At 50.9% G+C, this 15,081-nt stretch overlaps 1 protein-coding gene across 2 annotated transcripts in view; it reads right to left on the minus strand.

Moving 5' to 3' along the window:
• Positions 1-15,081, minus strand: part of GNAO1 (G protein subunit alpha o1) — a 166,572-nt gene that overhangs the window by 69,355 nt on the left and 82,136 nt on the right. For both annotated transcript variants that reach the window (XM_077751324.1, XM_077751325.1), the window contains exon 3: positions 12,875-13,016. In XM_077751324.1, coding sequence (XP_077607450.1) covers positions 12,875-13,016 — 142 coding nt within the window. The remainder of the gene's footprint in view (positions 1-12,874; positions 13,017-15,081) is intronic.

Raw genomic sequence — 15,081 nt, forward strand, 5'->3', positions numbered from 1 at the left:
ATTGTGACCCTTTGGGGCAAATGGCCGTTGCACACAGTTTCATGTCAGGCGGATGGTGGGCAGACCCAGAGCAAGGCCCAGCCCTTTCGTGGAATAGACTGCATCCTTCTCTCTCCCCAGATGCCGCCAATAGCCTCTCTGTTCTTCTCCCTGTTGTCATTCTTGCTGTGGCCTATCCACTCCCCACCCAACAGCCCCAGGAAACCTTCCGTGGCTTCTTGTTGAACTAGGAACAAAGCCAACATTCCTTCCATGGCTGAGAAACTCTTCTCACCTGGCTGGCCCCTGGCTCCTTCTTCAGCCTCATCCATTACCCTTCTGCCCCCTCGACCTCTGGGCACCGGTCATGCTGGCCTTCCTCCAGATCCTTCTCCTTGCTCAGAGCTCCTCACCTCAGAGCTTTTGCACATGCTGTTCCACCGGCCTGCCAGGTTCTGCCTCTTCTCTCCTGTTCTCGTCTGCCTCCCTCACGCCCGTCCCTGCTGCTCTGTCAGACACCTCATCCTCAGCACAGGCCAGGCCGGGCCTGCAGCCAGGAGGCCCACAGCTCTCTAGAGTTACTAAGGGGTGTCCATCTATTCGAAGGCTGAGCTCAGGGATGGCAGCACCCCTGCTCAGCACTGCTGGTGCGACACATGCTTCTCAAATGCTGGACGAGTGAACGGAAGAGACAGATGTGTGCAACTCGGAGAGGGAGAAGACACTTGCAGCCGCAGGGATGGGGAGGGGCTTACGGCGGGAATGTCATTCACAGGGCCACAGGCACCCCTAACACTGACTCAGGGGCACCCGCCATGGTGACCCCTCCACTCATGAAGAACCCCCTCAAGTGCGCCCCCAGACAAGTGTCACCTGGGACCACCTGCCTCTCTTCCTTCTCTCTGTGGCCCTGCCTCTTCTCTCTTTGTCTCTCCCTCTTCGGGCTTCTTTCTCAGGCCTCACCCGGCACAGGTTCGGGAGCTGAGCTCTTCAGCTCCACTCCCGCAAAGCCAGCAAGAGGGCAGGGGCTGAGGGGCCTGTCTCCCACCCTGGAGCTAGAACCAGAGCCAACACAGGTCACTCTGGGGAGGGGGAGGCCACCTCTTCAACCTGCAGTAGTTCGGAGGCCTTGGCACTAACTCTTTACCCCAATTTCGGAACTGGGGTCTTCACCAAACAGGCAGTGAAGTGGGGTAAGAGGAGGGTGAAAACAATAGCTGTTTACTAAGCACTTACCAGGTGCCAGGCTCGTTGCTTAGCTCTTAACCTGCATTATTTCCTTTAACTAGAACATACCTCACTTTTTGGATGAGGAATCTAAGGTTCACTGGGCCAGGTGACCAATCTGAAGTCCAGTGAGGTGAAAGGCAGGGCCAGGATTCAAGGTCATGTCTCTCTGACTCCAAAGCCCGGCTCCAACCCCTGCTGAACTCTGGTCACGGTGGCGACTGGTTCAGGGATGGCATGTGATCCAACAGGGCTACTGAGAGAGAGGACTCCCAGGACTCGGGGAGCTGTCCAGGGCGGGGCGTGCGAGGTGCACCCCATCTTACAGGAGGGTACATCCCGGGACACTCACAGGCCGGGTGTGGTGTGAAGACACAGCAACTTAACTGCAGTAGCCACGGTCTGGCAAAGTGAGAGAGCGATTTTGTGGAGTTGAAGGCAAAGACCACACAATGGGACAGAGTGGAGGGATGATAAGAAGCCAGGAATGTCCTCAGAGCTGCTGAATCACCTGTACCTCTGGACTTCTTACTCCCTGGGCCAGTTGATTTTTTTTTTCATAAGCCAGTTTGATGGTGTGTTTTATACTTGTGACCAAGAGAGTCCCAACTTGTTCCGAAAGGGGTCTTTTGGCAGGGACACCAGGATGAAGGAGGAGGAAACTGAGCAAAGCAGACCGTGAATGTGTGCGTGGTTGTCCGAGGGGTAGACGGGTTCTGGTCTCCACAGGGAAACTAGTCTCAACCGCTTGTGTGTGGCGTTACCTGTGCACCTCCCTCCCCTCTGTTCCAGCCCTGGCCTAGAGCGGGGCCCCTGAGCCGGGGAGAGACCCAGATGCCATCGGTCATCCCCACCTTGCCTGTGACTCACAGCCTCACCCACACAGTGCTGCTACCTCAGCAGACCTAACCCTCTCCCGGTCCCTGACCCCTCCCAGTGAGCTGGATTTTAGCACAGGCTCCTCTGAGGTGTCTTGGGTCACCAGGAAGGGACGGCACACTCACAAAGGACTCAAATTTGGGGTTTGGATCAAGTGAGGTATTAGACATAGTCAGGGAGAGACCTCTGTAGTGAGAGGTGACAATGCTCATCATAAAGCTTTGCCTTGTGATCCACTATAGGACCACAGGTCTGGCACTGCCCTGTGAATTCATATTCTTATAAATCCTGTAGCTGTTCTTTAGGTAGCATGACTATATTGTGCTGCATTTGTGGCGGGTCCAAGATATTACCTGTTAAGCATACACATTTAAAATATACCACAATTTTGTGACCTTGACTTGGGAATTCTTTAGTTTTCAATATGCCAGGGACCTCAAAAAATGGCATAGGCCAGGCAGGCCTTTCTTAGCCATTCTCTGCGTCTTCTAAGGCTGGGAGGTCTCCTTGGTAGTTCACTTGCCCCCTTAAAACAACTTTGTTGGGTCCAAAGGACATATCCACTAGGACTCCTCTGCAAAGAGGAGGGTCACAGGTCCCCTATGGGGTGGTCAGGCAGAGACGGGAGGGGTGGTAATGTAAGGGCCTCCCAGATAGCCATGGGAAGGGCCATTAGTGGGGACCCACGTCAGTCTGGATGCCCTGCAATATTTATTTGGATAGTTGTAACATTCTTCCACTGTCAGAGCAGAGTGATTATGGGCTCACGGGGGAGGGGGATGTAAGCTAGTGTGACAGAGACACAGAGACAAGGAAAGGACATGCAAGTCCAAGGCATCATCGCCTGTGGCTTTCACTGACTGTTCACTGCGTTTTGTTACCGTGGGCTCTCCCACTGATGTTTCCTTTTCCTTTTCTTTCTTTTAAAGATCCCACTCCCCTTTCTACAGGCAACGAACATGTGAATGTGCAAAGACAGCAGTGGCCGGGCCTTAACACCCCTCCACTTGGAATGCCTCGGAGGGGATATTGGGGTGGCCAGATGGGGGCCAGGGCCGGCTGTGGCCTTGGCAACACCCGACAAGCCACAGAAGTTGGGGTGCTGGGGAAAGGTGGGGCTGAGGGCACCTGACTACTGTGCTCTGTCCGGGGAACCCTGACCCAGGATCAGTTAGACTGAAATTCATCCCCGGGACCAGGAGTCACCTGCCACCAGCCATTTTCTTATCTCTGGTGCCCCTTGGGACATCAGCTTTCTGAGCTGCCAAGGGTGCTGTAGACTGAATGTCTGTATCCTTGCCCCTCTGCAAATTCCTGTGAAATGCTATCAGGAGGAGGGTCCCTGAGAGGTGACCCTCACAGAAGGTGAGCCCACAGAGGGGAGAGCCCCCCTCATGGAAGTGAGCCCACAGAGCCCTCATCCCTCTGCCCTGTGAGGACACAATCAGAAGATGGCTGTCCAGGAGCCAGGAGATGGTCTGACCTGCTGATCCTGGACGTCCCAACCTCCAGGATGGTGAGAAACAAATTTCTGTTGTTTAAGTCTGTACTATTTTTGTTATATCAGCCCGAGGAGACTATGACAGTGGGAAAACAGAGGAAACAATGAGAGAAGAAACCAGGAGCCACCTCTGCCACCGCCTGGAAAGATAGTTCACCTTGGAGTCCCCATCCACCAGAGCATCTGCTGCCCACCCCCCCCACCTTAGCACACCCATCTTCATGTGCTGGTCTAATCCCGGCAGTCCACAGGCAGTGCCTGGTGCCAGCCCCAAACTGCCTTCCAGCCTGTGTGTCCCACTCGAGTGGCAAGAAAGGCCACAGTTTTGCTTCCTCCAGTTCCCTTACTGCCAGGCCAGTGGGAGTAAGAAGGTGGGCTGCTCTGCTCCTTCCACCTGCCTCGGACTCCTTGTGATAAGGTATGTCACCTGCCATCTTGGAACCAAGAGCACCCAGAAAGCCATGAGTGTTGACCCGGACCCTGATGCTGCGCAGCCTCATGCATGGCACTGGGCCTGCCTATCCAGGAAACAGTGGCTATTGCTATGGTGTAGGATGCTGTTGGCTGGGGGTTCTTTTCCTTGCAGCCAAATACGTGCTAACTTACACAGTGAAACGTGGAGTGACTTGCTCAAGGGAAAGCACTTGCCGTTGAAAGTTACGAGCGTGACTACCTGAAATCCAGTGCGTACAGTCCACCCCTAACTGTAAAGGCAGTCTGCTGCTTCTTGAAGAACAAGCTCAGGGAGTGTGTTCATACCTGGCCTGGTGTCTCTGGATCAAGGGCCTCAGGGCAGGAAGAATGTGGGCTTTCTCCCAGGCAAATGGTTTTCCCAACAATGTAGTCCCAAAGGCAACTTCTTCAGATGCTCTAGAGCAGCAGATTGAGCCCAGCCTCCTATAAGATGGTCCTTCATCTCTGGGCCTGGACCACAGCCCCCGAAATTTCCACGGGGAGGACCCAGAGACCCAGTGTCTCTATCAACCAGCCAAAAACCTGGTGTGTTCTCAACACTAGGCCTACTAAAACGGGGAATGACTTAGTATTTTGTCAAGATTCAGGAAACGGTTTTCAACATAGCCCTTAGTAATCACCAAAGCTCAGATGAGAAACCTTGTCTTCCCCCTCACCTGTTCCTTAAACACCAATCATGCAAGAAGTGGCTTGTTCAAGCCTGCTCTGGCTTTCCTACTGTTACCCCAGGATGGCTAAGGGACAACACGACAGAAACTAAGCAAAAGCAGTACTTCCCCTATGCGCTCAGGCCCCTGGCACATACCTTTATTTACCTCCCATTCCCCTCTGCCCCGAAGGCCTGTCTCCCTGCTTCCCTTCATTTACCAGGCAGAAGCAACCTTTGAAAACTATAATAGCTGTCACTTTGCTTCAAGGCACACAATCCTAATGTTAATTAACCTCTCCTGAACACCTACTGTGTGCAAGGCCTTGTTCTAAGAGCGTGCACTTAGCGAATCATTTACTCTTCAGACAACCCGCTGATAGATCACTGCAATTATCTTCATCACCATTACCCACCTCAGGGCTCAACGCTGCACTTTCATGAAAATAAAAAGCGCTCTCTATGGATGTGTCTGCCCTCCTTGCCTGTGCCACTTGGGGATAGGGACTGGGTCTGATCCTACTTGCACGGACAAATAAATGAGGGAATGCCGGTGCTCCAGCCACCTTTGCTGTCAACATTGAGATTAAGAAGGCATGAAAATAAGTGTGTTCTGTATCTTTCATTCCCTCCACGAATGTGTCTGTTCAGGGCAGGGGCTGTGTCTGTCTGGCTCACAGGCAAATCCCTAGCACCTAGCCCAGCCTTTGGGCTCGGGACACCTGCTGATGAATGGAATCACTTATGAGCTCAGCTGTCCACTGACCCCTGCCCTGCACTGAACACAGTGATGGGGGGAACATGCAGATGGATGAGCCTGGTGCTGCAGCCCTGGGCCAACGTGTCAGCAGTGAGATGTGGGGCTCCTTACCGGGCTTAAACAACAAGTGTGTGTCCCACACCTGGAGCCTGATGTGGCCTTAGGCCCCAGGGAGGGGGCTGACCCAGCTGCACTGAGTCTCGCAGAGCAGGAATGTCAGAGCAGCAATAGGTCTTAAAATCAAGAAGTCTGCCTTCTCATCTGAGGAACAGGATCTCTGCCCAGGCTTGGGAGCCTCTTGCCGCCCTATGCACGGTCAGCCAGGAAGTGAGTGCTGGGTATGTGTTTGTGAAATGACTAACTGGTCAACAGAATGAAAGAAAATGAGGCCTCACGTTGGCTGGGTAATTTGAGGCAGACGGGTCAGATGGAAAGCAAAGTGAACCTTGATTCTGGAAACTTGAAGTTCTAGTCCTGGGTCTGCCACATCATCCCCTGAATAGGTGCCTTTCCTGTTTGGGCCAGATGGGGCCTATTTGCCCCATCTGCAAAATGGAGCAGTAGAATTAGATGGTCTTAAATGGAGGAGTTCACAGCTCTGTGGATTTGGGCGGGCAAAAGGTCAGAGCAGGATGGAGCCTGGGCTGGTGCAGACGGAGGGCCTGGTGTGCCATGTGTCACAGGTGCTCATGCTGCTGCCCAGCAGAAGCCTCTTCCTGGCCTCGGGCTTGGGCACTGGCACATGGAGGCCTTCATCTGTCGCCTCTCCCAGCCCCCATCAGACCTGACAACCACCAGTGAGCTTTCTCCAGGCCCCAGGGAACTCAGGCAGACACAGGCCAGAGAGCATCCTTGTTTTCGTCATTTCAGAATTCAAGCAAACTACAGGGTGTACCATGGAGATGATGCCACAGTATTTCCCTGATTAAAAAAAAAAAAAAAAAAGATAGGGTTCTGAGCTCCACTGTGTGACTTAAATGTCAAAATTTCTTTTTACCAGAGGAGATCCGATGACATTCTGGAAACCAAGTGTGAAATTTGATTCTGCCTCCCCAAAGAGCTGCCATTATCTCGGGTTGGTGGGGGGCAGTTCTAATGAAGCCCCTAAGGTGGGACAGAAGCGCAGCAGGCAGCGATTCTGGCCAGCGCTGGTCTTTAGTCCTGTCTAGGTCAGTGACCCTGCACACTACCTGTGCCTCTGTTGCTAACACACAAAATGCAGATAAAACTGCACCCATTCCTCACTAGTTGGTTATCAGGATAATCTATCAAGACTTTATCAATAATTTTAAACAAACAAATAACAAAAGAACAAGACTTTTGTGCTGAGAACTCTGTGTCAGGCACTCTCCTAAGCACTTGGCGTGCATTATCTCACTTGATTGTACATCAGATGAAGGAAGAAGGTATTAGGATTATGCCCATTTTAAAGACAAAAACATTGAGTATTGAGAAGGTTAAATATTTTACCCAGGGCCACAGAGCTGGTGGTACAGCTGGAATATGAAGATAGTATCCAACACTGTACTCACGACCTATACTCTGTCCTCAGGGAGTTTATAATTTAATGAGAGAACTCAGCACATGTACAAAAGGTGAACACATGAAAATGAGAATATTTTCAACTGAATAAAGCCTCCTCACAAGCTCAAGGCATTACTTCTTCCTACTGCCCCACGGGCTTACTGTGTACGTTACCTATGTAAGTATACACGGAGATGCACATAAATGTTACGTACGTTTATATGTATGTGCATGTGGTAACATCTGTTAACAGGGGCTTGTTGGTCCAAGTGAACCTTCTAATCCGGTAATTGTCATTTCCCCCATCCGTTCTTCCAAGGGGTCCGGGCCAGTTATGCCAGACAAGTTTCTCTGCTTTTGTGATGCAGATGTAGGCCCAAGGCTGAGTACCGAGGAAGCCCTGGGAGGAGGCAGCTCCAAAGGTTAAGACAATTTACATGATAATGAGCTGGGGGTGAGGAAGGAGGGAGGTCACGAGTGAGGGACGAAAAGGGAAGAAGGGGGAGAGACAGAGCAGGAGTGGAGGAGGAAGGGGAAGAAAAGTGGGGTAAGGAGAGACTGAGGGCGAGGAAGAAGAAAGAAGCCGAGGAACAGATGGAGGAAAGGGGGAGAGGAGGGGAAGAGAGGGAACCTCTTAGAGGCAGAGGAGGAGACGAAGGAGCCAGAAAAAAGGCGGGGGAGCGAGAAGGGGAAAGAGATCAAGAGAGGGAAAGCCTGTGGGGGGGGGTAGAGAGGGGTATCTGCAGAATTTGGGGGTACAGCAGCTCAAGAGAGAGAGTGGAGGTGGGGCAGACATGCGGAAGACAGAAAAGGATGTCTGAGAAGAGTGGCGGGAGTTGCCCTTTGGGCCCCTTTGCGTTTAGAGAGACTTTGGATAGAGATCAGTTTTGCCTGGTTGTGCTGCGCCTGTTGGAGTGGGTCTCTGCTCTGGACCTGAACCACACCAGTTACAGCTTCAATAGGGTTACCAGCTAGATTAAATGCGCACATATATCGCCTGCATGACCTTGGCCAAGTCACTGAGCCTCTAATTTTTTTTCACTTGCAAAGTAAGGATAACCATAGCACCCCCTGCACAGGTAGCTGTGGGATTAGGTGATGAATGTAAATCCTGTAAACTGGGCCCTGGAATTTACAGATTGGAAGCTACTATTATCAGCATGTTTAGTTCCTAAAGCCTCAGTTCTCTGATCTATCTACTTGCTGATCACTCCCGCTGGGTAGCAGGTAGTAGGTAGCCCACGAGATTGCAAGGAGACTTAACACCAGCCCAGCCCCACCTGCCGCTTTGCTGCCAAGATTTTGCCTTGTTCCTGGTCAGCTAGTTTTCTGGTCTGTGCCTTTCTGCCCCAGGAGCCTTCTCAATCCCAGGCCCCCTTCTTCCCCTCATCACCACACACCCCTCTGCTGCCCTTCCTTTCCACCCCCNTCTTCCTCCCACCCCCACACAAGCCATAGTTTCCTTAAAAACTCACTTTCATCCCTTCCTGACTCAAAATCTATCAAGGGCTGCCTGCTGCCAATAAGATAAAATCCAAACTCCTCGGTGCACCTTCCAAGGCCTCCTGCATCTGGACCTAACTGCACCTTCTAACTCTCCCACACCTTGCGGTATCCTAACCTCTGTTCTGGCCACTGGCTTCCCCCGTCCATCAGATCTGTTTTGGTCGCTATCAACCCACTGCCTTTACTCTTGTTCTTCCTGCTGCTTCAAGTCCCTTTCCTTACCCACATCAGTCCCTGTCAAGCCACACCCCTGCTTCAAGGTCTGGGCCACCCTCTCTTCCCTGAGAGGCTCTCCCTGACCTCCCACACCTCATGATGGCCCAGCCATTCAGCTTGTGAACCCTGTCTTCCCAACGAGATCAATTCCTTAAAGGTTCTGTCTACATGCCTCCAAATCCTTTAGCACAAAGCCTACCCATACTACATGCCCAGTCAACATCTGTTCATTCAGTGATGAATTACAGGTACTTCTCTTTTTTCTCTGACAACTGAGAAAGTTAGAAATATCATTCTACTCAAGGGATTGTTTTGAAGACCTACAATATTCTGAGCACTGTGCATGTTTGTTTGGGTGAGGAGGGGACCGAAAGATGAATGACACAAGTCTTGTGCAGAAGGACCTGAAATTATGATGGATTTCTTATTCTAGGCCCTCCTCATGGGCTTTATGAGTTCCAGAGCCCCCTGAAATGACATGCACTATTTCCCAGATATGTGCATGGGACAGAGAAGAAGGCTCACTGCTTTCATTAGCTGCTCGAATGGGTTTTTAACACCCTAGAGAGCAAGGGTCGTGGCTCTAAGGAAACAGTAGCACAACCAATTTTCATACTAGTGGATGAGTAAATGCTCAATGGAGAGAAAGCCTTGAGCTGAGTTTCACTGTCAAGGGGAAGGAAGAGAAAGCTTTCTTAGAAGAGAAGGGAGCTAAGCTGGTTCTCACTCAACAGGAGGAATTCCAGAAGGAAGAGAAGGGGAGAAGGGCACTGGGAGCAGAGGGTATGGCCTAAGACAAGGCCTGGAAGCATGGGAGCATGTGGTGTCTTTGGGGAGGGCGTCTGTGGTCTGGTGTGGCTGGGGCATGGGGCGTAGAAGCCCCAGACTGATGTAGGGGATCGCTGCTGCTTGCCCCAGGGAGAGGCTCTTTCAGGAGTGGGCTCATGCAGTCATATGGCCCGAGGTGTAGCCCCACGACAGAGAGGCTGAAAGAGAAACCAGTCACTCCTCCCTCCACTGGGGCGGCCAGGGCAGGTGGTGAACCAGCTGCCAAGAGAAGTCAGGGACACCTGTCCTAATGAGGTACAGCAAGGAAGCTTCTAGATACTTCTTTGTATGGAGAGTGCAAAGCATGGAGAGTGCAAAGCTGGCTGGCCCAAGGAAGCTCTGGATGTGGGGCTGTCTTCCTCCAGATAATCCCAGATGGGTTGGGGGAGGAGGGTCGAGGTGGGGAAGGCAAGAGACGGAAGGAGGTCCTTAGAGGCCAAAATACAAATCTGGGTCTGTTCTGCATTGGGCAGTCCTCACAATTTCCAAACAGCAGATCCTCCAGGTGGGCAGCCCCTGGGGTCCTGAGAGGGGAAAGAGATTGGAGACCCAGCATCTGGGGTCAGGGCATCTGGGCACCACCAACTGGCTGGCTGTAGGTAGACCTGACTGGAAGATTCCAATACCCCAGGGCCCTGCCGCTGGTGCAGTTCAGGCTTTCTCTCTTCCAACATGCCAGGCTCACTCACTTCCAACATGCCAGGCTCACTCGTCTGTCAGGACCTTCGTGCTTGTTTGGAGCCTTTGTCCCCTTCTGCTCCCATGGCTGGCTCCTTCTCCTAGCCAAGTTTCATCACAAATGTCCCTTCCAGGTCCAGGGGAAACTTTGTCTGAAGTAGCTGCCCCCACACCCCCACTCAGATTACTGTAAAGGGAGCCCTGCACTCAGCTTCCCAGACTGCAAATCCAGGCCAGCATGCTTCCAGAAAACACCTTCTCCAGCTGCCTGGCTCACTTTGGCCTGAGTCTTGGGTCAGCTTTCTTTTCTGCCCCTCACAGGTGAAATAACAAAGGGAGAAGGTGCCCACAGGCCTGGAGGCCTTTGTCAGCCAGGAGGATTGTGCCCAAGGAGCCCGAGCTGCCCTAGGGAGGGGCCAGGCACCTGCCATGGTGCCACCTGCTGTAACAGGACTGGGCTCCAACCCTACCGTGTCCAGTGGACTCTCCAGGGCATCCCCCACTCTGTTCCTGCTCTCCCTGTGCATTGCACCTTCCCTGCCCTCCTCCGTGAGGACTGTCTTGTCTTGCATCACAGAGGTGACAAGGCCCCAGAGTTCCCGGCGTAGACCTTGATGAATCATATTCCTATCAATTCCCAAGCAATCAGCTCTCTGTTCAGGTTAATAAAATGGAGACCAAAAAAATCCCACAGGAAGAAGTAGTGCTTTCCAAACTGAAGGAGAAAAGCATTCCCAAATCATAATGACTTTTCTGGGTTTTAATCAGAGGAGGGGAGACTTGGAGAAGGAAATGCTGGCTGGGAGGTGGGCATGGGAGTGAACGTGCATACCCCTGGGTGATCCCACAGGCTGTGTGTGTGGGCGCGTGTGATCGTGGAGGGCGTGTGCCGGGACACACGTGCCTTCTGTCATGTAGCGGTCGTCTAGTTAACGGAGATTCAGGCACCTTGCTCTCTCTTTGGCCAAAAGGCCTGTGGCCTGTCCTTGCCTAAAGATCACAGTCGGCCTTTCCTGCTCTGGGCTTTAATGCCTGAGTTAATGAAAATGAGTTAACATATATAACATGCTTAGCACAGCCCCTGGCAGCTAGGAGGTGCTCCATAAGCGAGAGCTCTCCATTACCACTGTGGCCAGTGTTACCAAAATGGATGGAGCCCGGTTGCCATGTTGGCTAATTCTGACGCTCTGAGTAGATGCCAGCCGGCTGTTAGGTTTCTTGGGGCACTGCCCCCTCTGTGCTCATTCCTGAATCCCTGGCGGCCAGCACAGTGCCCCACTGTCTCCAAGTCGTCAGTTAATGCTTCATGGAAGTAAGACTGAAGAGCTAACTAGCAGTGCGCTCTTTCCACAGGCCCCAGCTCTATGACTGAAAGCAAAGCCAGTTCCCCAGGCGGGAGGTGCTTCCTCTGCAGAACCACTGCTTGACTTGGCCCCCCAGAGGACCAGGGGGCCCGCGCCAGGCTTCCCTGTCCCAGGCTGGCCTCCAACACGCCCTGGGTCACCAAATACCCCTGTGGAGGAGGAGCGAGTGCCTGAGCTGGGATGACTCTGCCCCACGGAACTAGAAGTTTGTGCATGAATTATTGAATTTTACATGTAAAGCTGTCGGCCACAGACTCTTTACCAGACAAGGACAGTTTTCGTCTGTGAGGGAGATGATTTTTAGCAAAGACAGGATATGTACAGAGCACACTCCTGAATCCCACAGTAATCAGAGATTAATTCTCTCCATCCAGAGGCTCCAGCACAGGGCCCAGGTGCTCAAAGACCTCCCCGCCTGCTCCTCTCCTCCACCCTCCAGGACACAGGGAAAGGATTGCTGGGATCCACAATCCCACCACAGAACAAAGAGCCACTCCTGGACAGAATTCTCTTAAGGCTGTTTTCCTTCTTTCCCTTCCCCTCTTTTATTTAGCTTTGCCAAGTGTAGCTGTTTATGGTTCAGTCTTAAAGTTCATGCAAATGTTTGCAGATAAGAGGCTTTTATGCACGTATTCCAGTCACCATTTATCAGACACCTGGAAAGTCAATGAAAACAGCCCCTTGTATGTAAGCACTGAATCACTAAACTGTACACCTGAAACTAATAGTACAGTGTATGTTAACTAAAAAGTTCAGGAAAAAAAAAAAACAATCCCTATTTCAGGATGTCAACTTCCTACAGGAAGGAGAGTCCCTTAGCTCCTCAGACTCACCTGGAAGAATAAGGTGTGAAGGAGGAAAGAAGCAATTCGAATGGCTGCCCCCAACTCCGAGAAGGCAAGCACAGTGCTCCTAAGGAGGCGAGACGGCGCTCAGGTCGTGATTGTGTGGTCTGAGAAATGCTTTATTTGTTCAAGTTCATTGCCCAAGGGCAAGTACTTATACTATGTTGTGTGTTGTAGGAGGTCCAGTTTAGGACAGTCACCAACCCTTTGTCATGTGCAAAGTAAACAAATTCTGTGACTGCTGTCTTTGCCGGCGACTTTGGGAGGTGTGCCCATCACCCAGGCCCCCGTTTGCCCGCATTTGCCAGGCTGGCTGACACACTGGCTCAGGCTGGTGACTAGCTTTCTCTATCACACACAGCAGTCTCTTCCTGTTCCTGGGAGGCAGCCGACGTTGTAAAGTGCACGCGCCCCCTCCCTGCAGGGGCCGTGGGCCCAGTGGCCTACCTTTCTCTCCTTGTCACCATATTCGATGCCCAAAGTGTCCATGGCCCGGACGATGGCTGCCAGGGACTGGATGGTGTTGCTGTAGACAACAGGCTTGTACTGTTTCACGTCTTCTCCAGAGAAGCCATCTTCATGGATGATCCTGGAGAGAAACCACACAAGCCACATCTGATGAGTGCATTGTCCTCACTCGGCATCAAGAACACCAGGCACATAAAGCCCCCCGGAGGCCAGCCTCCTGGCTTAGCTAGCCGAGGACTGGGTCCAATCCGAATGGTGAATTCCTGAACTGCTGCATCAGTACCATAAAATCTGAAGGAAAAGCCTACCCGAATTACTGAAATTAAGGTGAAATAGAGTAGTGGCAAAAAGGAATGCAGTGTCTTTACACTTCCTATTTATAGTGAAAGAAATAGTAGCTGACAAAGTGCTGATAATACTGGAAAAGTGCGTAGAACAGGAGGGGCACACACAAAGAACTCAATAAATGTTAGCTATTAGTATTTTTAGGCAAAGCTCAGGGTCTTCACTTAATTTTCCACTTATAAGTACATTGACAATGGGGCACCTGGGTGGCTGGGTCGGTTAAGCGTCCGACTTCAGCTTGGGTCGTGATCTCACGGTTCGTGAGTTTGAGCCCCGTGTCAGGCTCTGTGCTGACAGCTCAGAGCCTGGAGCCTGCTTCGGATTCTGTGTCTCCCTCTCTCTCTGCCCCTCCCCTGCTCGTGCTCCATCTCTTTCTCTCAAAAATAAATATCTCAAAAAATAAATAAATATTTTTAAAAAATAAAAAAATAAAAGAAGTACATTGATGAAGACCCCGGCAAGAAGCCTGCAAATGAATTTTTTCTTCTGCAGAGAACTCACAGTGCTTGAAGGAAAGAGGACTCACTTAAATGAACCATCGTCATCTGTGACACAGGAAAACCAACAGAAAGAGGGTGCCTCCTCTTCCATGCTTGGCTGGGATTGGACTACCATGTCACCCTTATTCTGGTGGTTCTGAATAGTGACATGGAGGACACAAAGGTGACATCACAGTTCTCAGAGGCCACGTGACACTCTCTGCTCTCCTGTTCTCAGGTTCCTCTGAGGTCAAGGTTAAGGCTAGACATGCCCTAATGACCCTTCTCCCTGCAGATAGCAGCTGCTCAGTATGTGCTCACTGCTGACCAGGTTCCCGGTAGGGGAAGAAGCGGAGAAGAGGAGATGAAACCAAAACTTTGCAAGAGCTCTCTCATAGCTCCTCCCCGAAGAAAATAGTGTAAACTCTTCTCTGGTCACATTTCCCAGGTCACAATTGAATGCTACTGATGGTATGTACCTACATCAACATGAGAGCTGAGACCTCCACATCACCACGGCACCTTTCTGTTCCTTCATTACCTTCAGTACAGAAGAAAATCGCTAACAATTCTTTTTTTTAAAAAAACAGTTTTACTGAGATATAATTCACACACCATTGGATCCACCCATTTAAAATGTGCAAGTCAGCGTTTTTTGTATATTCGCATGGTTGAGCAATGATCACTACAATCTAATTTTTGTCCCCCACAAAAAGATACTCTATTAGTACCTATTAGTATTTGCCCCCCACCTCCCACCTCACAGTAAGCAATCACTAATCTGCTCTCTGTTTCTATAGATTTGCCTATTCTGGACATATCATATAAATTCTGGACATATCATATATATGGAATCATATAATACGTGGTCTTTTGTGATGAGTTTCCTTCATTTGGCATAATGTTTTCAAGATTCATCATGGTATAGCATTTTTCAGTACTTCTTTTTCTTTTTTCTTTTTTTTAAGTAGGCTTCACACTCAGTGTGGAGCCCACCGCAGGACTTGAACTCACGACCCTGAGATCAAGAACTGAGCTGAGATTAAGAGTAAGATGTTCAACTGACTGAGCCACCCAGGCGTCTGGGGGCTTCATTTCTTTATATTGCCCAATTATATTCCATTGCATGGATACATCACATTTTATTTATCCATCCATCACTTGACGGACACTAACAGTTCCTGTTGTAAACCGACTTGATACTGGGTTGTGAGTCTCTATCCTGGGTTTCCCTAAGAGGCTGATCAGAATGACCCTTGTGACTTTTCATGGACTTTTATTAACCCTAAATCCATTTCTGGACAAGCGTCTGGAGGGACTGTACACCCAGTCTGGATCATTGAAGCACCACAGAGCGATCTT

This window comes from Crocuta crocuta, unplaced genomic scaffold (assembly GCF_008692635.1).
Source record: "Crocuta crocuta isolate KB4526 unplaced genomic scaffold, BGI_CrCroc_1.0 scaffold124, whole genome shotgun sequence".
NCBI lineage: Eukaryota > Metazoa > Chordata > Mammalia > Carnivora > Hyaenidae > Crocuta > Crocuta crocuta.